A 26,867-nucleotide genomic window follows, 5' to 3' on the forward strand; every position below is an offset into this window, starting at 1 on the left:
TGTAGGAGATGCACAGGAGCAAGGTCAAACATGATCTAGGACCAAGGCAAATATCATATCCCCTAGCTGACTCCACCCACTTAACCCCTCACGGGCTGAAACACTTTAAATGATGCTGCTTTTGGATTCATCCACAAAATCCTTAGAATGACAAAGTTAGGTCAAAGCTCAATTTTAACCCACTTTATATTGTGGCATTTCAAGTTTAACCCTGCTATAAGGTGTAGACACCTGTTTCTGTGAGGCTCCCTGCTTTAGTCTCATTATGAAGGAGAATTTGCAAAGTATCACGGGAGTTGCAGTTTAATAAAAACTGAAGGGTCTGGTTTTTGGCCACCCTGGCCTTGCACAACACAAGAAGACTTCTTCTTTGATGACCGAACACATGGCTCTAAGAATAATCGGAGGGGTTTCCTTTTTGTTTTTATCTTGAAACCACCAGAGGAAAAGGGGTTAAAAGTCTCATATACTGGCAGCAAATGAATAAATAAAAAAGCTCCTGTATCAGTTCCCCCAGAGTTACCGTACACCTTCAGTTACAATTACTGTCCTTTCGGAAAGCCAATAAAAAATGCACAGCTAGCGTGCAGAGACTGAGCAACGCGGGCTGTAACTCCAGACACAACGGCTCAGGTGTACGCTGTCTGCTCAGAGCTTAGGGACATTTTTACATTGGAGAGGCCTAGTTAAGAGCCACCTGTAACCGTTCCACTGCTAGATCTCCTCCAGCAGGAATTCATGTGACAAGTCATACAATGGAGGGACAGAGAAACTGAAGGGTAAAATAGAGAGGAGATATCTCGGTGGAGAGTGGAGGACATATATAATAAAAGAAGAGTGCGGTCTTGTTCCGTGTCAATAGCCGCCTTGTTTAGCTTACAGAAGAGCATTCTGGGAACGGCGTAAAAGGGGCATACGAGCATTCACAGACATACGTCTATAGAAGAGCGAGCAGGATCTAAGGCTAAGGCTTTCTAGGACCAGCAAAATCCCAATAAACAAAACCAACCCTTAGGTTCTCTAGAGCTTTATTATAGTATAACCCTGTAAGCAAGTCTGGGCAGTGCCCTCTAGACTCCTACCTGTTGCCATTTTGATCTAGGTTTGATTAGGTTTGTGTGATCTGTAGAGTTGGACTGGAAAGCACTGCGGAATATGTTGAAGCTATATAAATGATAATGATGGACAGCTATGAATAACGGCTTGTTTTGCAGATTATTGGAAGTTATTCTGCTTGGTTGGCGTAGCGCTGCAGAAGCGTAAACCTACTGACATGGACACTGAGAAAACACGGGGAAAATTGGTTGGAGGTGGCATAACAAGAAATAAAGAGGTGCAGCAGAACTCACAGACCGGGTGCTAAAGGGAAGCACTGGGGATAAGCAATGTCATCACGGACAAGGTTCTCACCTGCAGCTGTAGGAAAGGGATGTTAAAAAACTTGTGCAAATATTTCAGCCCAAAGCTGTTCTTCATTGAAGACTCAGCGTAACGAATGTAGGATGAACCAGGGCGTCTGTGGGGAAAGCAAAGGAAAGGGGGAGGAAACAAATCAAACAGAGCAGGAACCGGCATACAAAACGCAACTGCAAGCACTGGGGAGCTGGGGGGATGTAGCCACTATGTTCCCTAAAACTGGTTCATTTTCTAAAAAAAAAAAATAGGTTGGGATTCAGAATAAGCAAGGGATTCGGAGAAGCACCTCAATACTTCTACTGCCTCCATTAACCCCTTAAGGACCAAACTTCTGGAATAAAAGGGAATCATGACATGTCACACAAGTCATGTGTCCTTAAGGGGTTAAGGAACATCCTAAATGTTCTATATCTAGATCGGTCACTTACAGGAACGTTAAATCCTAAATAAATAGAATTCTCTATTAAAATCACCTATACATAATCTGGCAGGAATTGGGTACAGGACAGATTGATTTTACAGACACATGAATAAAAAAAAAAAAAAAAAATTAAAAAGTGGGCAAATGACTAACCGGTTCAGTTTCTCGATACATTCCCTCACATCATCAGGCAGGATGACGCGATGCTCCCCCATGTCACGGTGATTGCCGAGGACACACACTGGCACGTGATTGGGGACCTTGGGAAGCTCTCTCATGATGTAGCTAAATGTCCTGGACAGAGCAAATCGAGAATGTCTGCAGGTACTCCCCAAAATATAATAACACAGTATTTAAAACAAAAGTCTCAGACATGAAACGCCCTCTGCTGGTTATCTAAGGCCAGCGACTGCTAAACTCAAACAAAGGCTGGTTGAGCATCATAGGAAGTGTATTCCACAAAAAACTAAGTGTCACTGCTAAACCAATATGTATTCAAATGTCCAACTTCTAGACTAGAACTGACCCAGATCTTCGAATCAGAGGTGCAGTACACAAGTGGACTATAACACCCACAATTCAGAGAATGATGGCAATTCAGAGCAGCTCAATGGTCTCTGCCCTTCAATACAATAAACAGACAGATCACGTGGCCATGGGGCATATACTCAGGGCTTACAGTTGGGTCGGTTTACTCTCCTATAAGATGCAATCTTTATAACTCCATCAACTGTTTTCATTTCAATCATAAACCAAGGAAAAGAACCTCAATGCCCTCCCTCTCCGCCCCATGTATGTGTGAATATTTAATACTTTATTTTCTATTATGCTTCTCACACTTTTTAACAGCAGGTGATTAAAGCTGTACCTGTTGCTGCTTTTATTATCTAACTACTAAGAGGATGGGAGAGGTGATATAGAAAAATAACCATTAAAAAATAGCATTATTTCCTGCAGATTAACTTATTAGTTCCTCTGCCTGTAGAGATTCTTTAAGTCAGAACTGCCACTTTCTGGGATTTTTTTTGCATCCTTAACAAAGACCCTCAAAAGTGGCAGATCTAGTTTGGGTCTGGTGGGTGCAGGAAAAGTCCTTGTGGTCGCCACAATCTCCATCTTGTAGGTCCTTGTGGCTCCTATATTTTTGTTTTCTAGGAACTGGAAGTACAACACAGAGGCTTATGGGGGTTCCTGCAAGACCCTCCATAGATCGATAGCCGTATGCCACAGCCATCGAGTGGGACGGCTGCTGGGATTGGACAAAGGTTGTGGTGGAGCTCCGTGAACCTCAGGCTCGCCCCTACTTTGTCTTATCTTTGGATTGTGTTGCAATATTGATCAGAATTTTATAATATATCTTTATGAAATATTAAAAGTGACCGATCCGCTTTAATTATTACATAGGACTATGGCTTGGATACCAAATCTCTCTCTCATACAGGGTTATTCACCAACGTGAGAACGGTCTGGAATGCAATGTGAATTTTAACTTAAGGCCAAAGTAGCCACATTTTTCCAATTCTGCTATTTCAGCCTTATATGTAACAGTTACTTTGTATTCCAGACAGTTCTCACTGTAGTGGACAATCCTGATACACAGGTCACCTAAATATCATGTTAGAATGATTCCATACAAAGAACAGTTATCCGCTCCGACCCATTTAAACAAACATCCCCAACCTTCCCCAAGTGCACCGTCCATTAGCCCAGATATTCCAAGAGCCGTACTCATACACATACCACTGATTAGTGATGTCAAACACCCCCAACCTTCCCCAAGCACACCGTCCATCAGCACAGATATCCCAAGAGCCGTACTCCTACACGTACCACTGCTTAGTGATGTCAAACATCATGATAACTCCATTGCAGTTCTTGTAAACGTCTAGAAACTCTGCGTCCAGGGCCATGTCGCCGTCGCCCTGTTAACACACACAATGTCAGCACGGAGCAGAATACATAACAGCGTCAGATAAACCATTTCCATAGGGCTCCTCACCTCCTGCGGCTCGTTCTCCAGTTTCAGAGAACCTTCTCCTCTTTTCTTACATTTACCTGAAAGTAAAAGCATGTACAAACCTGGTAACACGTTCATTTACCCAATATATTGTCAGTTATGCCATCACACTGAGAACCTTTCAACAAACTTGGAATTAAATCAGTGAACTTTAAATTTAGCCCAACAGGAAAAACGTTCACTATACTGCCAGATGTAGTGGTCATTCCTGCTAATTACCCAGTTCAGGTGTTTCAGGCTCATCCATTGCCAACAGGTGCATAAAATCCAGCACATAGCCACAGAATCTTTATAGATAAACGTTGGTTTAACGTGGCACAGCCGTAGCATGAAATTTCAGCCATACTAGATCCAACTGTATGTGCTATTATCGAGGAAGCGTCTAGTTACGTCAGCCCAGCCGCAGAGTGGTGGACTGGGCTTACTCACAGAGCAGGGAACACATCAGCATGTTAAAATAAATAACATAAAATCACCATCATCTGATGCATCACTCAGGATAGAGTTACAAACTGCATCAGGAAATCAGCACAAGAACTGTGTGTTAGAAGCTTCATGAAATGGGTTTCAATAGCTGAGCAGCTATACACAAACTTCACATCGACATGCCCCACACCAAGCTTTGGTGTGGGGATTGCCTGGAGAACGCTACCTACACAGGGTCTACTGTAAGGTTTGGTGGTCTAGTCCATATGATTGCTCATGGCTTTAGAATAGTCATATAGGTGCCATGGTCAGGTGTCTACATGGGTTTGATATTGTGGTACTCTGACGTAGTGGTAGAGTAAACATAATATAGCCCATGGTGGAACCGAATCCCCATATTTATTTGCTAAAATTGAGGATTTCCGGTGGTCTTAAAAAATGATGGAGCTGCATTTTTTTTGAGTGTGCCGTGTTCTATAATATGCATTTGTTTAACAATTTTGGTCTAGAACATGTAAGATGTTCCTTAATGTAGGAAGTAGAAGTATTGAGGTGCTTCTCTGAATCCCAACTTATTCTTATTTATTATTCCCCATTATATTCCCAGTCAATGTAACATCTAAAATCACACATTGCCACTTCTGAGAAATCTATGTTCCGGATGCGCCCCCAATTCCCCGTTTTCCATAGTGTATCCTTCATTTCCCTAGTTTAGTAAATAACTCAGTGGAAATTCCAGTGGTGCTGGTACGCAAGAACGCTGGACAGCTATCTGAAACGTTTCTGGGCAGTGCGTTGCAGCTTGATTAGCTGGCACGGTCATTTCATGGGGATAGAGCAAGACGCACTTTTTAGCTACATACTATGTTATGTATGCTCCTGACTCAGACACACAGAATTGCCATCCATCCCTCGCTTCACGTGTAATTATTTTAAGCATTAAAGGACCGCTAGAGTCACCCAGACCACTTCAGCTCAATGAAGTGGTCTGATTGCCAGGTCCCCCTCGTTTTAACCTTGCAGCTGAAACCATAGTTTCAGAGAAACTGCTATGTTTATATTGCAGGATTAATCCAGCCTTTAGTGGCTGTCTCCTCGACATCCACTAGAGGCCACTTCCACGATTCTCAGTGAGTAAATCGCACTGAAATGGGCTGGACGTCCAGCGTCAAATGAGATCCCCGTAGGAAAGCATGGAGTAAGATGCTACACAACTCAGTGCACTAATAACAGGCTCTAATATAAAAGGTGACGTACTGATGCTGCCAACGGAGTGTACGGCTATTATTGCATTGCTATAGCAACATGTGGCTTTTATTCTAAAGGGAAATCGCCCACTACACACTGCTCTGGGGTTTAATGGCCGGTGGGCTTAAACCTACTGTCATATATTTACGTGGCACAGCTGCTGTTTGGATGAAACCTAAAAATAAAAGTTGTGGAAACGTGGCATTCTCGGTTTTGGCACCAATATCGGGTCTCACTAAACTGCTATTTCACATGGTCTGCAGCTCTGCACTCGGCGGAGCTGCAGACCGGAGGTGCTGGGCGTCTCCTAGTGTCGCACCCGAGGGCCTGACTAATCAGTCTGCCTAACGGTCTCTTAGGTCCCTGGCTGCCCTGGAGGCGTGGGTCAGCACAATGCTTTGCTATTCTAAAAGCTCCAGTTTTGTACTTTTAGTACACTTACCTTTGTCAACCACATCCCAAACTTCAACCTTTACTATATCATCAGTGGCTGCAAAAAAAGAAGGGACACATTTATTACAGTTTGTTAAAATAAATTCTAAATATAAAGACATTGCTAGCATTTAATCAGTGTTTGGAACCAGATAGCTGGGCAGGAATTGCCATATTTATAAAACTCATTAAGATATATTGCAGAAAACCTTTAGAAAGTGAAATAGCCGTGGCATGTGACCCTGAACACAGGTATTTAAAGCACAGGGAGATGTACAGCAGCTGTGAAATTTCACACGTAAATATTAATGTCAGCAAAAAGAAGACAACAAATACAGCTTGTATTCCAGTCAAAGAACCAGGGCAGATAGGAGACATAGCAACCATTCCAAGCTTCACCCATTACATGCACTGCTCCACCTTCTCAATGTCTGCCCCCCTTACATGCACTCACCCCCCACCTTCTCAGTGTCTGCCCCCCTTAAATGCACTCACCCCCACCTTCTCAGTGTCTGCCCCCCTTAAATGCACTCACTCCCACCTTCTCAGTGTCTGCCCCCCTTAAATGCACTCACCCCCACCTTCTCAGTGTCTGCCCCCCTTACATGCACTGCACTCACCCCCCACCTTCTCAGTGTCTGCCCCCCTTACATGCACTGTACTCACCCCCACCTTCTCAGTGTCTGCCCCCCTTACATGCACTGTACTCACCCCCACCTTCTCAGTGTCTGCCCCCCTTACATGCACTGCACCCCCACTTTCTCAGTGTCTGACCCCTTACATGCACTGCACTCAGCCCCCACCTTCTCAGTGTCTGCCCCCTTACATGCACTGCACTCACCCCCCACCTTCTCAGTGTCTGCCCCCTTACATGCACTGCACTCACCCCCACCTTCTCAGTGTCTGCCCCCTTACATGCACTGCACTCAGCCCCCACCTTCTCAGTGTCTGCCCCCTTACATGCACTGCACTCACCCCCCACCTTCTCAGTGTCTGCACCCTTACATGCACTGCACTCACCCCCCACCTTCTCAGTGTCTACCCACTTACATGCACTGCACTCACCCACCACCTTCTCAGTGTCTACCCACTTACATGCACTGCACTCACCCACCACCTTCTCAGTGTCTGCCCCCCTTAAATGCACTCACCCCCACCTTCTCAGTGTCTGCCCCCCTTACATGCACTGCACTCACCCCCCACCTTCTCAGTGTCTGCCCCCCTTACATGCACTGTACTCACCCCCACCTTCTCAGTGTCTGCCCCCCTTACATGCACTGTACTCACCCCCACCTTCTCAGTGTCTGCCCCCCTTACATGCACTGCACCCCCACTTTCTCAGTGTCTGACCCCTTACATGCACTGCACTCAGCCCCCACCTTCTCAGTGTCTGCCCCCTTACATGCACTGCACTCACCCCCCACCTTCTCAGTGTCTGCCCCCTTACATGCACTGCACTCACCCCCACCTTCTCAGTGTCTGCCCCCTTACATGCACTGCACTCAGCCCCCACCTTCTCAGTGTCTGCCCCCTTACATGCACTGCACTCACCCCCCACCTTCTCAGTGTCTGCACCCTTACATGCACTGCACTCACCCCCCACCTTCTCAGTGTCTACCCACTTACATGCACTGCACTCACCCACCACCTTCTCAGTGTCTACCCACTTACATGCACTGCACTCACCCACCACCTTCTCAGTGTCTGCACCCCTTACATGCTCTGCACCCCAACTTTCTCAGTGTCTGTACCCCTTACATGCTCTGCACCCCAACTTTCTCAGTGTCTGCCCCCTTACATGCACTGCACTCACCCCACACCTTCTCAGTGTCTGCCCCTTTACATGCACTGCATTCACCCATCACCTTCTCAGTGTCTGTACCCCTTACATGCTCTGCACCCCAACTTTCTCAGTGTCTGCCCCCTTACATGCACTGCACTCACCCCCCACCTTCTCAGTGTCTGCCCCCTTACATGCACTGCACTCACCCCCCACCTTCTCAGTGTCTACCCACTTGCATGCACTGCACTCACCCACCACCTTCTCAGTGTCTGCACCCCTTACATGCTCTGCACCCCAACTTTCTCAGTGTCTGTACCCCTTACATGCTCTGCACCCCAACTTTCTCAGTGTCTGCCCCCTTACATGCACTGCACTCACCCCACACCTTCTCAGTGTCTGCCCCTTTACATGCACTGCATTCACCCATCACCTTCTCAGTGTCTGTACCCCTTACATGCTCTGCACCCCAACTTTCTCAGTGTCTGCCCCCTTACATGCACTGCACTCACCCCCCACCTTCTCGGTGTCTGCCCCCTTACATGCACTGCACTCACCCCCCACCTTCTCAGCGTCTGTACCCCTTACATGCTCTGCACCCCAACTTTCTCAGTGTCTGCCCCCTTACATGCACTGCACTCACCCCCCATCTTCTCAGCGTCTGTACCCCTTACATGCTCTGCACCCCAACTTTCTCAGTGTCTGCCCCCCTTACATGCACTGCACTCACCCCCCACCTTCTCAGCGTCTGTACCCCTTACATGCTCTGCACCCCAACTTTCTCAGTGTCTGCCCCCTTTACATGCACTGCACTCACCCATCACCTTCTCAGTGTCTGCCCCCCTTACATGCACTGCACTCACCCCCCACCTTCTCAGTGTCTGCCCCCTTACATGCACTGCACTCACCCCCACCTTCTCAGTGTCTGCCCCCCTTACATGCACTGCACTCACCCCCCACCTTCTCAGCGTCTGTACCCCTTACATGCTCTGCACCCCAACTTTCTCAGTGTCTGCCCCCTTTACATGCACTGCACTCACCCATCATCTTCTCAGTGTCTGTACCCCTTACATGCTCTGCACCCCAACTTTCTCAGTGTCTGCCCCCTTACATGCACTGCACTCACCCCCACCTTCTCAGTGTCTGCCCCCTTACATGCACTGCACTCACCCATCACCTTCTCAGTGTCTGCCCCCTTACATGCACTGCACTCACTCCCACCTTCTCAGTGTCTGCCCCCCTTACATGCACTGCACTCACCCCCCACCTTCTCAGTGTCTGCACCCCTTACATGCTCTGCACCTCCACTTTCTCAGTGTCTGCCCCCTTTACATGCAGTAACTCCCCACCTTCTCAGTGTCTGCCCCCTTACATGCACCCCCCTCCCACTGTCTACATCACCTCATACAAGCTGATTATTCCCCAGTTTCATGGCTCTGCATCCTCTACCATTCATTCAGTGTCTGCACTCTTGCCTACCCTGCCTCCCCATCCTCTCAATCTCTGCAACCTTTGCAGCCTAAATGTCCCTTCAAAGTGCCTGCACCCCACAAAGCCTCTGTACTCCTGCCAGACCCCACATTTCTCTATAAAGTGTTTGCTCACTAAACAGCATTTTGAAATTTAGACAAAACTCATGCAAAAGAACCCAACTCGGCTTTAGTGACAGCAAGGCTATTTTACTCTGAATGTTTCTTTTCAATGCTGTTTAGAGAATAAACCCTCAGTTTCTCTCCCTCAAGCGTTCACTCTGCACGCTGTAACAGTTGGCTAAAAATGTTGTAGATCAAGTTGAATATAATGTGACAAATCCTAGTTCTATCTGATAGACCTGAGGACATGTGTAGCTCAGCCTGATAACCCCGTTCTCACGCAGGGAAAGCCATCATGAAATGTATCTGGGATGTGCTACGATGCTATGAGCAGTACCTATGGGTCTGAAGGTATTTGAATTGATAAAAATCTTTGACATTTAGAAAGGGGCTTGTGGGAGTATCTTTCTCTCTCTCACTAGTGGAGATATCACTTTGTCCATCGACCAATGCTAATTCACACAGCAATACTTTAGAGTGCTCTGTAATAATTTACATGATAACTTTATTAAAGGCTGCACAGCTTTGGGTCTCGGTGTGCAGCCAACCCAGACTTACAAGCTCCCCCTAACACCAGCATCGTGAAATCAGCGAGAGATGGTGAAACAGAGCGTGAGCAGAGATGGGCTCAGTGCAAGGATGGGAGTCATGTGAGGTCGTTTAGCCATGAGCTTGAAGATGAGGAACATGGAGAGAAGGAAGAGCGAAAGGCATATTGACAAAGGAAGGTCAGAGCGATAAATGGATCTCGTTATTAAGTTACAATAGGACACAGGTGTAAGGTGAACAGCTGCAGACATGTAACCGGTTACCATTCTCAGGATTGGGAAAGGACAGAGCTCGGTTTAAATAAAAGATTCCAAAAACAAGGAGCATGCATCCCATTTCCTGCTTACTTTTATAATTCCAGTGGATGCTGGTGACTTGGATCTCCTGAGTGGGAATATATTCCTCCACAAATTTCTTCCCTTGCAGCCGGTGCCACAGAGTGGTCTTCCCTGTATTACGATCGCCTCGGATCACGATTTTCACTAGGGGGAAAGGAAAGCCTTTAAAGCACATTTACATTTAATTGTTTGAGTGACTGCAGAACTACCCAATTACATTTTCTGACAACGTATTAAATTGTTTAGAAATGCATCTTACAGTCTCTCCTACAAAACTAGTCAGGTTACTTAATGCGTCAAAATGCTTGAAAACCACTTTTAGTCCCATTTCCTCACTGCCAAAAGTACAAATTTCTTTCAATGTCACGTGGCTGCAGGTGGCCCCTCGTAAAGAATAAATAATATTTGGGTGGGATAAAACATGTGCTGGCAGTAATCGTTGCAAAGTGTCACCTCTAAGGAAGGCCTCATCAGCTGTGTACTGTGTGCATACATATTCTGTTTGCTGGAAAGGGTGCGTCCGACACCAACGCAAAGAAAGTGAAAACGGTCTGATAATATTTAAGAGTAAGATATCTCCTCCCTGGGGGGGTATTTGGATCAGACTCAGGTTTTGAATAGAAATCATTAATGGTTCCCCATTCAGCGTTACTGCTGTAAAACAATACATATAGACAGGGTTTAAAGTTGGTTGTATTGTGATCCCCACACTAAAACCATTTTGGATCAGGAAAGTCATACTGCAGTCCCAGACACTGCTGAGAAACAGCTCCCACTGCACCAATACTATAAGCAATCTAAACCTTTGGTAAGAAATACGAGCGAATGGTAATTTACCATAGACTGTTTCATGAATTAAGGTTTGCTTACCGTGAGAATGACAATTTTTCAGATTCTTTTTAAAACTATAAAAATAAAAGGTCCTCCAAGGCTTTGGCACATCAATAAAAGGATGTAATGTACTCAAGCTCTCTAGACCAGGGTTTACCGATGTGTGAGTCGCAGGGCGATTCCCAGTGGGTCGTGCTGACCCACGCCTCCAGGGCAGCCAGGGACCTAAGAGACCGTTAGGCAGACTGATTAGTCAGGCCCTCGGGCACGACACTAGGAGACAACCTACAGTCAGTCTGCCCAGCACCTCCGGTCTGCAGCTCCGCCGAGTGCAGAGCTGCAGACCATGTGATAAAAGTCTCACGAGCACCCAGAGCGTTACCATGGCAACATTGGGAGCTCGCAAGACTATCACATGGTCTGCAGCTCTGCACCCAGCGTGGCGTTAACCCACTGGTCCACCGGACCACCAGGGAATTTAATAAAGGGAAGACAGCCCCCACACTGTAAACCCTTCTCTCCCTGCCCCCCCCCCCCCACACTGGGACTCCTCCTCTCCCTGCCCCCCCCCCCCCCCACACTGGGACTCCTCCTCTCCCTGGCCCCCCCCCCCCCCACACTGGGACTCCTCCTCTCCCTGCCCCCCCCCCCCCCACACTGGGACTCCTCCTCTCCCTGCCCCCCACCCCCCCCCCACACTGGGACTCCTCCTCTCCCTGCCCCCCACCCCCCCCCACACTGGGACTCCTCCTCTCCCTGCCCCCCACCCCCCCCCACACTGGGACTCCTCCTCTCCCTGCCCCCCACCCCCCCCCACACTGGGACTCCTCCTCTCCCTGCCCCCCACCCCCCCCACACTGGGACTCCTCCTCTCCCTGCCCCCCACCCCCCCCACACTGGGACTCCTCCTCTCCCTGCCCCCCACCCCCCCCACACTGGGACTCCTCCTCTCCCTGCCCCCCACCCCCCCCACACTGGGACTCCTCCTCTCCCTGCCCCCCACCCCCCCCACACTGGGACTCCTCCTCTCCCTGCCCCCCACCCCCCCCACACTGGGACTCCTCCTCTCCCTGCCCCCCACCCCCCCCACACTGGGACTCCTCCTCTCCCTGCCCCCCACCCCCCCCACACTGGGACTCCTCCTCTCCCTGCCCCCCACCCCCCCCACACTGGGACTCCTCCTCTCCCTGCCCCCCACCCCCCCCACACGGGGACTCCTCCTCTCCCTGCCCCCCACCCCCCCCACACGGGGACTCCTCCTCTCCCTGCCCCCCACCCCCCCCACACGGGGACTCCTCCTCTCCCTGCCCCCCACCCCCCCCACACGGGGACTCCTCCTCTCCCTGCCCCCCACCCCCCCCACACTGGGACTCCTCCTCTCCCTGCCCCCCACCCCCCCCACACGGGGACTCCTCCTCTCCCTGCCCCCCACCCCCCCCACACTGGGACTCCTCCTCTCCCTGCCCCCCACCCCCCCCACACTGGGACTCCTCCTCTCCCTGCCCCCCACCCCCCCCACACTGGGACTCCTCCTCTCCCTGCCCCCCACCCCCCCCACACTGGGACTCCTCCTCTCCCTGCCCCCCACCCCCCCCCACACTGGGACTCCTCCTCTCCCTGCCCCCCACCCCCCCCCACACTGGGACTCCTCCTCTCCCTGCCCCCCACCCCCCCCCACACTGGGACTCCTCCTCTCCCTGCCCCCCACCCCCCCCACACTGGGACTCCTCCTCTCCCTGCCCCCCACCCCCCCCACACTGGGACTCCTCCTCTCCCTGCCCCCCACCCCCCCCCACACTGGGACTCCTCCTCTCCCTGCCCCCCACCCCCCCCACACTGGGACTCCTCCTCTCCCTGCCCCCCACCCCCCCCACACTGGGACTCCTCTCCCTGCCCCCCACCCCCCCACACTGGGACTCCTCTCCCTGCCCCCCACCCCCCCCACACTGGGACTCCTCCTCTCCCTGCCCCCCACCACCCCCACACTGGGACTCCTCCTCTCCCTGCCCCCCACCCCCCCCACACTGGGACTCCTCCTCTCCCTGCCCCCCACCCCCCCCCACACTGGGACGACTCCTCTCCCTGCCCCCCACCCCCCCACACTGGGACTCCTCCTCTCCCTGCCCCCCACCCCCCCCACACTGGGACTCCTCCTCTCCCTGCCCCCCACCCCCCCCACACTGGGACTCCTCCTCTCCCTGCCCCCCACCCCCCCCACACTGGGACTCCTCCTCTCCCTGCCCCCCACCCCCCCCACACTGGGACTCCTCCTCTCCCTGCCCCCCACCCCCCCCACACTGGGACTCCTCCTCTCCCTGCCCCCCACCCCCCCACACTGGGACTCCTCTCCCTGCCCCCCACCCCCCCACACTGGGACTCCTCCTCTCCCTGCCCCCCACCCCCCCCACACTGGGACTCCTCTCCCTGCCCCCACCCCCCCCCCCACACTGGGACTCCTCCTCTCCCTGCCCCCCACCCCCCCACACTGGGACTCCTCCTCTCCCTGCCCCCCACCCCCCCCACACTGGGACTCCTCCTCTCCCTGCCCCCCACGACCCCCACACTGGGACTCCTCCTCTCCCTGCCCCCCACCCCCCCCACACTGTGACCCCTTCTCTCCCTGCCCCTCCCACACTGTGACCCCTTCTCTCCCTGCCCCTCCCACACTGTGACCCCTTCTCTCCCTGCCCCTCCCACACTGTGACCCATTCTCTCCCTGCCCCTCCCACACTGTGACCCATTCTCTCCCTGCCCCCCACACTGTGACCCCTTCTCTCTCTGCCCCCCACACTGTGACCCCTTCTCTCTCTGCCCCCCCACACTGTGACCCCTTCTCTCTCTGCCCCCCCACACTGTGACCCCTTCTCTCCCTGCCCCCCCACACTGTGACCCCTTCTCTCCCTGCCCCCCACACTGTAACCCTTTTCCCCCTGCCCCCTTTCTCCCACTGTAACCCTTTTCACCCTGCCCCACACCATCAACAGCGCGCACACACACACTCCCCCTCACCTCCTGTATCTGTATGCATATCTGTGTGTCCTTTTGTGTCAGTGTGTGTGTATTTGAGTGTCTGTATCTGTGTTTGGGAAACTAGGTGTCATTGTGTGTAAGTGTATACACTGCACACCTGCATTCAAACACCAACATTCACACATATCCTCCATACAAAACATGCTTACATTCAAACACACATTGTGTATATGTATATTTTATATACACATTATACACACACACACACACACTGCATCTACAACACACGCACTGCAAACATTACATACAAATACACCCCTGTATTAAAAAAAACTAAAATTATATACACCCCTTCATTCAAACACCAGCACTATACACACAAAACACACCTGCATTTAAAGTCCAACTCAACATACAAACACCCCTGCATTCAGACGCAAACATTACACACAAGTACACCACTGCATTCCAATGGCAACAGTACATACAAATACACACACATACTTTATACAAAAACATGCTTACAAACACAGCTATAAAAATGCTAATCGTAAATATAAACCTGCAACGATGGGCAAATGGTAGATCCCCAGCTGGCCTAGCATTGTTGAAGTTCTCCGACAGATGGGGATTTACCTTTTGGCCACAATTGCACTAGAGGGGGCCCAGAAAACATACTTGCACCAGAGCCCCCTCTACATTAGTTCCACCACTGGGATAATCAACGTGAGGTGCCTGGATCAAAGAGCAGGACTCAGTACTTCTGATTCTGACCGAGTCTGTGAGTAAGCAGTTGTATGTCTCAAACAGATTACCATGATGTGCCAAGTTTCTGCCTCTAAAACGGCCATGATTTCCCAGAATTATGCCTCTAAAACGGCCATGATATGACAACTGTATGCATTTAAGCTGCCATGTGCCAATTGTATGCATCTAAGACTGTTTGCCATGGTGTGCCAATTTTATGCAGCCAAGACTGTTTTTCATGATGTGCCAAGTTTATGCATCTAAAGCTGGTTGCCATGGTGTGCCAATTGTATGTCTCTAAAGATGATTACCATGGTGTGCCAATTGTGTGCCTCTAAAGCGGATTACCATGGTGTGCCAATTGTATGCCTGTAAAGATGATTGCCATGGTGTGCCAATTGTATGCCTCTAAAGAGGATTGCCATGGTGTGCCAATTGTATGCCTCTAAAGAGGATTGCCATGGTGTGCCAATTGTATGCCTCTAAAGAGGATTGCCATGGTGTGCCAATTGTATGCCTCTAAAGAGGATTGCCATGGTGTGCCAATTGTATGCCTCTAAAGAGGATTGCCATGGTGTGCCAATTGTGTGCCTCTAAAGCGGATTACCGTGGTGTGCCAATTGTATGCCTGTAAAGCTGATTGCCATGGTGTGCCAATTGTATGTCTCTAAAGATGATTACCATGGTGTGCCAATGGTATGCATCTAAAGCGTATTACCGTGGTGTGCCAATTGTATGTCTCTAAAGATGATTGCCATGGTGTGCCAATTGTGTGCCTCTAAAGCGGATTACCGTGGTGTGCCAATTGTATGCCTGTAAAGCTGATTGCCATGGTATGCGAATTGTATGCATCTAAAGATGATTACCATGGTGTGCCAATTGTATGCATCTAAAGCGGATTACCATGGTGTTCATTTTTTAAATATGTATTAAAAGCAAGTGGGTCTCGAAAAATTAGTTTTCAAAAGTGGGTCTCGGCCCATAAAAGTTTGGGAAGCCCTGCTCTAGACAATTACCAAGCCTAATTTATTTATCATCATAACATGTTAAAGGGGCAATTTAAGCACCAAAACAACAACAGATAATTTTTAGAGAGCTATCATTCTGTGTGCACTAATCTGCCTTGGAGCAGTACAACAATAACCAGGGTGATATCTGGCCCCCAAAAACCACCCCCTCTGCAGTGCTAATAATGTATTTAACAACAAGTCTGGAAATCTGTCCAACTTTGGACTGCACAAAATAGGCTGATAGCACTGGGAGTGGGATAGCTCACAGTCCTACAAGATTGGACAGATCTTCACTTAATAAAGCAGACATCAAGTCCTCCCATTATCAGTGTGGTGGCACAGGGGGGCAGAGACCACCTTTATTTAACCACTCTGCTGATAAAACTATGCTTACTTTATTCACTAGAACAATAACAAAGATACAAAAACTAAATTACAGCAACCGAACAGCACTCAGAGCTTGGTGAATGGACCCCACAGCAGACGATACAAAAACCAGCTTCGCTCATGACAAGAAAACAAACAGACTGGTGTCAGAATAACCTACCCCAAGATTTCAGTAGCAGCTGCTGCAAATGTGAATATATATAATGGAGTTGTAGAGAAGCTGGCACTCAAGGACTTGTAGATAGATTCCAATTAGAGGTCAGAACTTTTTTTTTTTTTTTTTTTTATGTCCTGATGAAAGTTTGGGTCCCGAGCCGAAACGTCAACCATGCATGTTAAATTCAGTTTCTTCTGTATTTTTTGGAGCAAAGTTTAGACATTCTGCACCTATTGCTATTTTTTGGCATTCTGGGTTTGGTGTCCCCCCTTTAAATGTTTGTTGTTGGATGGAAAGAAGACCGGGTTATGTTCATTGTCAGAACTCCTGACCGGATACTGTAGAATCTGCTGCGGTGGATTAGTTACATGTCAATACAATGGAGTTTATTCACTGAATGCTGAATTGTAACAAATTGCTGTGTCCGAGATTGATTTCACATTAGCTATTTTTGGCCTAAATTTGAAATGGCTACAATAAGCAATGCCTACGCCTTCAATCACACGTTCTACTTGATATCCACAGACAAGGAGAGATGCAAAGTATCCTGTGTGAAGGTCTCCAATGACGCAGTGGGAGGAGCAGACATATATATAGGCATTTGTTAAATTTTCTGATTCTACAGAATAAATGAAATAGCCAGTCCTAAAACTGCTACCATGGTTACACAGCCAGTCCTACAACCCATGATACTTTGCCAGCCTACAAAACAAAGCATAGTGGGAGTTGTAGTCTGCCACCCAGCCACGGATTAAAGTACTAGGGGGCTGTTCACAGCTCCAGTGAATCCCATTACAGACTGAATGGAACACGCAGTTGATACAGATCACCAAATAAAACATGCTTAACCCCTTAAGGACACGTGACATGTGTGACATGTCATGATTCCCTTTTATTCCAGAAGTTTGGTCCTTAAGGGGTTAAAGCAGTTTCTCTCTGCAATTTCATGGTTCATTGCTTTTTAATCGGCAGAAAAATTGTCTCAAAAACCTAAAATCCATACTTTATAATCAGAAGTCTGGGACATCCTCCGAGCGGAAACTTAATTACCAAACATATAATTTTAATATAAAGGAAGCCATCCCAACGCACGCTCAGGAGGTGAAAATGGTGTAGTTTGACATTTAGTCTTGATTCGACAGATTCTACATTAGACTACCTTGCCATTCACCATCCCTGTGGGTAATATAATGCAGTGGGGATCCTTTATCTGGAGGTTCTGTAAAAGTGATGCTCCAAGATCCTACACAACTTGTGCATGTTGGCACTTTAGATCTGAATGGGTTAAATTTTTTGCATGCTAAATTTTGTAGAATTTTTTTCAAAATAAAATATACATTTCATTATTTTTTTTTTTTGCAGCAGCATTCTGTTAAAAGGGCTTGGTCAAATTACATCATCCCCACCTGGTGTATAGCGACCTAGACGTGCGAGAACTCAACACTGGGATTTCCGGGTCCTTCACAGACCTACTCTCACGATCTATAGGAACACCTATTCAAACAGATAATGGTAGCTGCACTTGCAAAATTTAGAAAACTTTGATGTTGCACGGTCCATCTTTTGTCAACCTGTAACTTTATCTTGTGCCAAGGTAATCCCTATTTTGTCTCATGAGACGGCCTTGAAATTTCAATGACATTCCAGAACAGTCAATATGAGCATTTCATTAACCCCTTAAGGACGCTGGGCGGAAAATTTCCGTCATTGCAGCACTCCCCTTAAGGACGCTGGGCGGAAAATTTCCGTCATTGCAGCACTCCCCTTAAGGACGCTGGGCGGAAAATTTCCGTCATTGCAGCACTCCCCTTAAGGACGCTGGGCGGAAAATTTCCGTCCAAAATGAAAATTAACCCCTGATTGCCACAATCACGGCAATCGTGGGGTTAATCTTCCTGTAGTGTGTCTCCCTATCGGAGGCACACTACCATGGGCAGTTTCACTGATTCAGCCCATGTGATCGCTCTGACCGGGAGTCAGAGTGATCACACCTGCTGCAGTGAAACCCGATCTGTTTCCCTGCAGCTCCTTGTGAGCTGTGAACAGCAGAGAGACAGATCAGTGCTGATCTGTCTCTGGCTGTAAGAAAAAAAAAGTTAGTTACAAAATCCCACTCCCCCTCACCTCTTTCAAATAAAATGTAACCCCTTCCCTGCCCTTTGATCACTGCCTGCAGTGATCAAAATACAGATCACAGTATTTCACTGTGATCTGATTTTTTTTTTAACCCCTGAGGGTTAACTTTTATTTGTTTTACTCCTCAGGGGTTAAATGTATTTAATTAATTCATTTAAATATTTTAAAATATTTATTTATTTAGCTAGGGTGGGTAGAAGTTAGTGGGGAAATTGGGGGATTTACGGTTAGGCTAGTTAGGGGTTAAAAGTAAAAAAAAAAAAAACACAATTAAAAGTGAAAAAAAACTTTTGAAAAGTTTACACAAAGTTTTAAAATAGTAAAATAAGTTGTTAAAAGCTAAATAAAACTTTTTAAACGTTAAAAAAACTTTAAAAAAGTTAAAAAAAAAAAAAAGGGGGGGAAATGCATATTACCTCTACACTTGGTACAGGCTAGCGAAAAAATGATACCACGCTAAGGTTTCAAATATGCCTTTTGAAACACCCTGGGGTGTCTTCTTTAGGAAATGGTATGCCTTTGTGAAGTAATTGGAATACACAACCTATTAAAAAAATTCCAAAGTGGGGCATGGACCCAGCGTAAAAATTCTAACTTAAATGGCTGTGTCTCAAATGTGCCCCTTCAACGTTGTCATATACCTGGTAAAAGTACATACGGGGGTATTGCTGTACTCAGATGACATAGCGGAGCAACATATGATGTATTATACTGCTGTAGCACATATAAGGGTTGCAAAATATATATGACAAACTCATTGAGTATGTCAAAAAGGCATAAAAAAATGCTTATTACCACTACACTTGGTATAAGCTAGCGGAAACATTATTTCACGCTAAGGTTCAAAACACGTCTTTTGAAATACCCTACGGTGTATTCTTTAAGAAACGGTATGCCTTGATGGGGTAGCTGTAATAATTAACCTACAAACAAACCTCCAAAGTGGGGTATGGACACAGCGTAAAAATGTAAAGTTTGACAAATTTAAATGGCTGTGTCTCAAATGTGCCCCTTCAATGTCTGCATATACCTGGCAAAGGTAATTTTGAGGGTATCGCTGTGCTCAGACAACATAGCTGAGCAAGATGGGAAGTATTATATAGCCGTAGCACACATAAGGATTGCAAAATATACAGTACAAACTCACTATGTGTGTCAAAAAAGCAGAAAAAATGCTTATTACCACTACACTTGGTACAAGCTAGCGGAAAAATTATTTCACGCTAAGGTTCAAAATATGTCTTTTGAAATACCCTAGGGTGTCGTCTTAAAAAAAATGGTATGCCTTTATAGGGTAGCTGGAATATATAGCCTGCTAAAAAACTCTAAAGTGGAGTAACAACACAGCGTAAAAATTCAAAGTTTAAAAAAAACTGCAATGGCTGTGTCTGAAATGTGCCCCTTCGATGTCCACATATACCTGGCAAAGGTACATACGGGGGTATTGCTGTACTCAGACAACACAGCTGAGCAACATATAAAGTATTCTAAAGCCGTAGCACACATAAGGTTTGTAAAATATACAGTACAAACTCACTGTGTGTCAAAAAGGCAGAAAAAAATGCTTATTATCACTACATTTGATACAAGCTAACAGAAAAATTATCCCACGCTAAGGTTCAAAATTTGCCTTTTGAAATACCCTCGGGCGTCTTCTTTAAGAAATAGTATGCCTTTTTGGGGTAGTTGGAAAAAGCAGCTTGCTTACATATTTAAAAATAGAATACGGACCCATTAAAATTCTCCATGTAAATTCACACTTAAAAACCTGAACTTGTCACGTCTCTTTCAAAGCACTGTAACTTCACAAAATAGTGTCTAGGTCAGGGGTAGGCAACCTACGGCACTCAAGGTGTCTTTGCACGGCACTCAAGACTGCTAGAGCCAAACAGGCTCTGGCCTATAAGGAGTCCCAGTGAAACTTCAGATATCTGCTAATACGAAAAGGTGGTGAAGGACAATCCAAAATTTATGCATTGCAGCACATACATGAAGTGATCTCAGATCACTTCCTCCCAGCACTTGTGAATGGGAATCCACACTGTAGTAGAGCAGCCTGCAGCTGTTGTTACTGCTCCTGTCCTTGACCTGTACCTGGCCAGCCTGGTCCCCACTGGAACCCAGGGAAGCCACCCACACTGCTAGATATACATGGAAATGCATAATAACCCTCCCCTCATACAAATAATACGAACAGCCCACACGCAAACATACACATAATCCGCACAAACATAACCCGCTCACAACCCAACATGCAGCCTCTCACATGCAATACCCCAAACAGCCCCACATATACACACCCTACCAAACACACAATGTGACATATCCACACACAATTCCACAAGCAGCCCTCATACACATCCCACATTCATATGTATCATACACGATACCACAAACTACTAATGAACATGTACAATATAATAGCTCATATACGCACAAATACAATTACAGTAAAAATAACAAGCAGAAAATGGCAGCATACACACCTCAATTTAAGAAAAAATAGGACCGGCATGCTACGGGACATCACATTCCTATATCGGCACAGTGCTACTAAAAGGTTGCCTACCCCTGGTCTAGGTCATACATTGGGCTTATTGTTTTACTCAGAAGAGGTAACTGAGCATACTTAGGGGGAATTTATGACAGTGGCTCTTATCAAATGTAAGAAATACCCAGCGAAAATGCAACATGTATGCAAAAAAAATAAAAATACTCACCACAAAATGTAAAATAAATTGGAGAAAAAATGGTGGCAAGTTAAGGTATAATATATGCCTAATAACATACCCTGGAGTGTCTTCTTTCTCAAATGGAAGGCCTTTATGGGGTTATTTGAACAGTCAAATGGCTATAATGCCACAAAATCAGACATATGACCATCTATGAAAATTCCAACTATAGAAACTGAAATAGCATGGTCTCCTATATGGCATTGTAGCTTCACAGAATAGGGGCAAAGGTATACAATGGAGGTATCGTTTTACTCAGCAGATGTAGCTGAACACAATATGGGGTCCTGTACAGGGATAGCACACACTAGGTTTGCGAAATACACATTACAAAAACCTTGTAATGTGTGTATATGCCAAAAATAGAGAAAAAAATAAAATTTTACTCCAATATTTAGAGATTGGCGGTGAAATGGCTACGCAAAAAGTGTCAAACTAACCTTAGGTAAATATCCTGTGATGTCTACTTTATATAAATATATACTTTTGTGTGGCAATTTTGCTTCCTGTAATGGGTATTAAACTTCCAAGACAAACATACCAACTTCTAAAATTGTTTCACATTGAAATTTGATTTTAGACCTTGTAGTTTGTGACTTGTAACTTTCAAAATAAACTGAAATCCTACACATATTATGTACTTTGTAAATCAAGACACATAAATGAATTGATTTTGAATTACTTTTCCTAAGCTGGACATATTATACACACACATTATTATTGCCAAAACCTGGGGGGGGGCACATTATTTTGCATTTTTTTTGTAATAAACGAGAATTTATATATGTATGTCACATCAAATTAAGGCCCTTTTTGTTGTCTAAAAAAAAAAAACGGTATATAATATGTGTTGGTACAGTAAATGAGAGAGATGCAAATTGCATTTGAACACAAACAGCAAAAAATGCAAAAATTGCTTGAGTCCTTAAGGGTATGTCCAGCTTCTGAAGCTGTGTCCTTAAGGGGTTAAGATTCTGTTTGCCATGAGAGGGACATTAAACAAGCCCTCTCCTACCTGGTACTGATTTAAAAACTCACTTCCTGCCCATCCTCTTATCTGTTTATAGTGCCTAAAAGGCAGATTTTTATTGGTTGAGAGCTGTAGTCATAGCAGCAGCTCAGCTCACATTGACCTCTCATTGGCTGTACCAAGTATACACAATGCGTACTTCCAATAAAAACCTTTTTTTAAACCATTAAGTCAATTAAGGTGGGCTTTTAAGCAAGGACAGCTAATTAATAAATTCTACAAAGGTCTTAGCTAGCATAAAAAAAATAAAATATATTGAATAAGGTAATTTAGTCCTATAGGTAGCCTTCAGAAAGAAGGGGCATAAGGTGATTTAGTTCTCACATATATGAACACAAAGACAAGACATGATTTATTATAAATAAAAATGTCGTGCCTAGATTCTGCACATGAAGGATCTTTTAAATTACTTAGAAATACTTTGGCCATACTTACTATTGTACTGCACACCCTTCGCAAACCTCCTCTGGAGGGACTGGTTCATGGACTGCAATCCTGCTGGGATATTTTTTGTGTCTCGAAAAGTTGAAGGGTCTGAGCCCACTAATTTCTTCAAAGCCGAAAACATTTTCGTCCTCTTTTAAAATGTGATGATACCAGTAGAAGTCTATAGGAATCAAAACCTGAATGAGAGCCTCTTGCGGTCTATTAAACCATACCACCATGCAGCACACACAGGACGCCAAAGGTAAAATTAAATATATCACGTAAAAGACAGCAAGATGAATTCTGAAGCGGAGATCTTGACATCATAAGTGATCACACGCCATGTTTTTCCAAATAAAATAAGTCACCCTCTTTCTAACTTTTATCCAATTACTTCTTACATGTGCAGGAAAAATTGTTTAGAAAAAAAAAAAAAAATCATAAAAATGTAGATATAAAAAAAATAAATCATCAAATTATAGAATGTTCCAGTAATCCCCTCTTGCTCTTGACATCCGTACAGAAATACCTGAAATATTAAGCAGAGAAGTCAAATAAGTACAAATTGTGTAAGAAAAGGAAATAAAATAAAAAGAAGAGGTTCAATGCAAGAAATGTAGCACAAGCATTTAGATCAAGCATGTCAAACGCAAAGTCTAGCACGGGCCACATAAACAAGGTTTAAGTTTAAAAAACATAAGTTTTCATAGAAACGTAGATATATTTTGAAAATTACAGTATAACCACCCCCCCCCAGCATCCCCCTCTACTAAATCCCTGTCCCCCCCTCTACTAAATCCCAGTCCCCCCCCCCACACTAAACCCCAGTCGCTCACCTCTTCTAAATCTCAGTCCCCCCATATACTAAATCACAGCACCCCTCTAGCCAACAAGTAGACTCCACTCACATTGCTGCTGCCAGGGTGCGACTCCGGCCTCTGGTACACCCCAGATGGTGCCCTCCGAAACCTTTGCCAAATCTAATCCTCCCGCTACTTCTTGAGTGGGGATCTTCTATCTGCTCCCTCACGCGATTTAGTGATACCGGTTCCGGAATATGACGTCATATTCCGGCGCCTGGCTTCAGTACAGACAGCGCACGAGGGAGCAGTGATAGCAGGAACACTGAGCTCCCTCGCTGGCCCTCCTCCCCAGGTCGCCAAAATGTCCATTGTGGGCCGCATGCAGCAAGTTTGACATGCTTAATTTAGACCTTCTGATGTGCAGGAACAGTCCTTACAGTGAATCTCATAAGAGGGGGGGGGGCAGAAATCTGGTCATTTAAGCAAACTTCACGGGGTTAGTGATTGAAAGGCATACTCCGACGGGCACCAACACAAATACCATGTAATTGATAGGCTTCTGCCTTATTGTGCAAGCAAAAAACGTTGGTATGTAATACAATTTTTTTTTTTAAATATATATATATATAAAAACTGTACCATCATAGATCCACACCATTCAGTGTAATTACCTGGCTCAGCCACTGAAAGCACTGCACTGCTGGAAGTCAAGCAGCATGTATTAAAAGTAGAGAACACTGACAGGCACATAGTAAGAATATTACTAGAAGACTATCTGTTCCTCGGAATGTCTGTAGCTTGCTTGTAGGTTAAACGAAGACGCTTTGTTGTAAATTATAGACAAAGCAGGAAAGCAGACAGACATGTAGTGATACTGTTTCTCTGTCTAAAGCATGTCTGTGGATTGCAAGAACAGTTTGGTCCTCTCACTCTAAGCAGGCTGCTTACCTCCCAGCAGGTCAGCTCACATCGCACGGTCAATGGCTGAGCTGTGGGGAAAAAATCAATCGATAAATACGTGGTTTGCTGAAATAAGTGGGTTGGCCAATTGGCTGGCTTATGGTGCCACATTGTTTTCTGCACAAACCTACTACATTAAGCATGCAACAATGTAGCATGTGAATGAGGTCAATTGCATTATAACAGCTCTAACTCCAGAGGTCCTTGCATACTTTGTAAAGACCTCCAAAGGTGACATTTCCACTTGTATTGTGGCAGCCAGGAGGGGGTCAAGAAGATGACTGGTTTCAAAGAGCGGTCACGAATTCTGGGATTTTCCAAAACTCGACAGCTAAAGTTCCACTATGTTAGACAAGCTTTGACCATATAACAGAGTAGTCCATATTATCAGGGTTAATCACGGTTTAAAATTGTGAATTAAATATATATATATATATATATAGAAAACTTGAGGCTGATCGAGAAAAGTTCTTCAACACAGCCAGGGTTACAACCTTTTGGATTATTGATGCCATTTGTTAAATATCAGACGTTCGTACGAAACCTTGCATGGCTTATGGTATCTTGTGATTGGGTTGGAGTTTCAGTGAGCATTTCATAGAGGTTTTATCTTTAGAAGTGACAGGGAGGTGACAACGTAGACGTTATGTTGGTGCACACTGTGAGGAATGATCTTTTAATGCTATGGGGCTGACATCATCACAGTAAACCACATTCACCCACCGCCTCACCTCCCACAAGATGTTTTACTGTACTGTACAGACGGCAAACTAATTATCCATTTCAGTGCAGCAGGGCAACCTACAAAAAGCAAACAGAAGAATGCATTTTATTAGTGAATGAAAAATGATTGACAGTTGGTTATGGTAAATGTATATATGTATTATGCTATCCCAATAAATGCACGATCTACTCTGACACAATGATTCTGGATATACACAGCATCTGCAACTGAATGTGATAATCTACAGAAATCATTGTGTGTCTATGAAGTTATATGGATACTGCAGATACCTGACCTGCTGCCCACCACTGCATGGACCCATCGGGTACCTTCCTTGCCCCCAGTTCCTGTATGGACCCCTGAGGTACCTTTCCGGCCCTGTCCCCCTGCATTGACCTCTGGGGTACCTTTCCTGCCCTGTGCCCCTGTATGAACCCTGGGGGTTCCTCACCTGACCCTCCTGCATGGGCCCATGGGGTACCTTCCTTGCCCCCAGCTCCTGTATGGACACCTGAGATAACTTTCCTGCCCTGACCCTGCATTGACCTCTGGGGTACCTTTCCTACCCTGTCCCCCTGGGGTACCTGCTCTGAACCGTCCCCCTGTATGATCCCTGGGGGTTCCTCACCTGACCCTGCTTAATGGACCCATGGGGTACCTGCCCTGCCCCCCCCTGTATGGACCCCTGGGGTACCTGCCCTGCCCCCCCCCCTGTATGGACCCCTGGGGTACCTGCCCTGCCCCCCGCCTGTATGGACCCCTGGGGTACCTGCCCTGCCCCCCCGCCTGTATGGACCCCTGGGGTACCTGCCCTGCCCCCCCGCCTGTATGGACCCCTGGGGTACCTGCCCTGCCCCCCCGCCTGTATGGACCCCTGGGGTACCTGCCCTGCCCCCCCGCCTGTATGGACCCCTGGGGTACCTGCCCTGCCCCCCCGCCTGTATGGACCCCTGGGGTACCTGCCCTGCCCCCCCGCCTGTATGGACCCCTGGGGTACCTGCCCTGCCCCCCCCGCCTGTATGGACCCCTGGGGTACCTGCCCTGCCCCCCCGCCTGTATGGACCCCTGGGGTACCTGCCCTGCCCCCCCGCCTGTATGGACCCCTGGGGTACCTGCCCTGCCCCCCCGCCTGTATGGACCCCTGGGGTACCTGCCCTGCCCCCCCGCCTGTATGGACCCCTGGGGTACCTGCCCTGCCCCCCCGCCTGTATGGACCCCTGGGGTACCTGCCCTGCCCCCCCGCCTGTATGGACCCCTGGGGTACCTGCCCTGCCCCCCCGCCTGTATGGACCCCTGGGGTACCTGCCCTGCCCCCCCGCCTGTATGGACCCCTGGGGTACCTGCCCTGCCCCCCCGCCTGTATGGACCCCTGGGGTACCTGCCCTGCCCCCCCGCCTGTATGGACCCCTGGGGTACCTGCCCTGCCCCCCCGCCTGTATGGACCCCTGGGGTACCTGCCCTGCCCCCCCGCCTGTATGGACCCCTGGGGTACCTGCCCTGCCCCCCCGCCTGTATGGACCCCTGGGGTACCTGCCCTGCCCCCCCGCCTGTATGGACCCCTGGGGTACCTGCCCTGCCCCCCCGCCTGTATGGACCCCTGGGGTACCTGCCCTGCCCCCCCGCCTGTATGGACCCCTGGGGTACCTGCCCTGCCCCCCCACCTGTATGGACCCCTGGGGTACCTGCCCTGCCCCCCCCCCTGTATGGACCCCTGGGGTACCTGCCCTGCCCCCCC

At 47.4% G+C, this 26,867-nt stretch overlaps 1 protein-coding gene across 5 annotated transcripts in view; it reads right to left on the reverse strand.

The window, feature by feature from the left end:
- Positions 1 to 26,867, reverse strand: part of RABL6 (RAB, member RAS oncogene family like 6) — a 39,421-nt gene that overhangs the window by 12,020 nt on the left and 534 nt on the right. For 2 of the 5 annotated variants that reach the window (XM_063432987.1, XM_063432983.1), the window contains exons 2-9: positions 25,140 to 25,209; positions 22,655 to 23,174; positions 10,229 to 10,363; positions 5,971 to 6,018; positions 3,837 to 3,892; positions 3,668 to 3,759; positions 1,991 to 2,131; positions 1,411 to 1,516 (exon numbers count right to left, since the gene is read on the reverse strand). In XM_063432987.1, coding sequence (XP_063289057.1) covers positions 1,411 to 1,516; positions 1,991 to 2,131; positions 3,668 to 3,759; positions 3,837 to 3,892; positions 5,971 to 6,018; positions 10,229 to 10,363; positions 22,655 to 22,787 — 711 coding nt within the window. In that variant the 5' untranslated portion in view covers positions 22,788 to 23,174; positions 25,140 to 25,209. Of the gene's footprint in view, positions 1 to 1,410; positions 1,517 to 1,990; positions 2,132 to 3,667; positions 3,760 to 3,836; positions 3,893 to 5,970; positions 6,019 to 10,228; positions 10,364 to 22,654; positions 23,175 to 24,396; positions 24,438 to 25,131; positions 25,210 to 26,867 lie in introns of all 5 variants that reach the window. The other 3 variants (XM_063432984.1, XM_063432985.1, XM_063432986.1) reach the window with 3 other exon arrangements.

Source organism: Pelobates fuscus, chromosome 9, assembly GCF_036172605.1.
Source record: "Pelobates fuscus isolate aPelFus1 chromosome 9, aPelFus1.pri, whole genome shotgun sequence".
NCBI classification, from domain to species: Eukaryota; Metazoa; Chordata; class Amphibia; order Anura; family Pelobatidae; genus Pelobates; species Pelobates fuscus.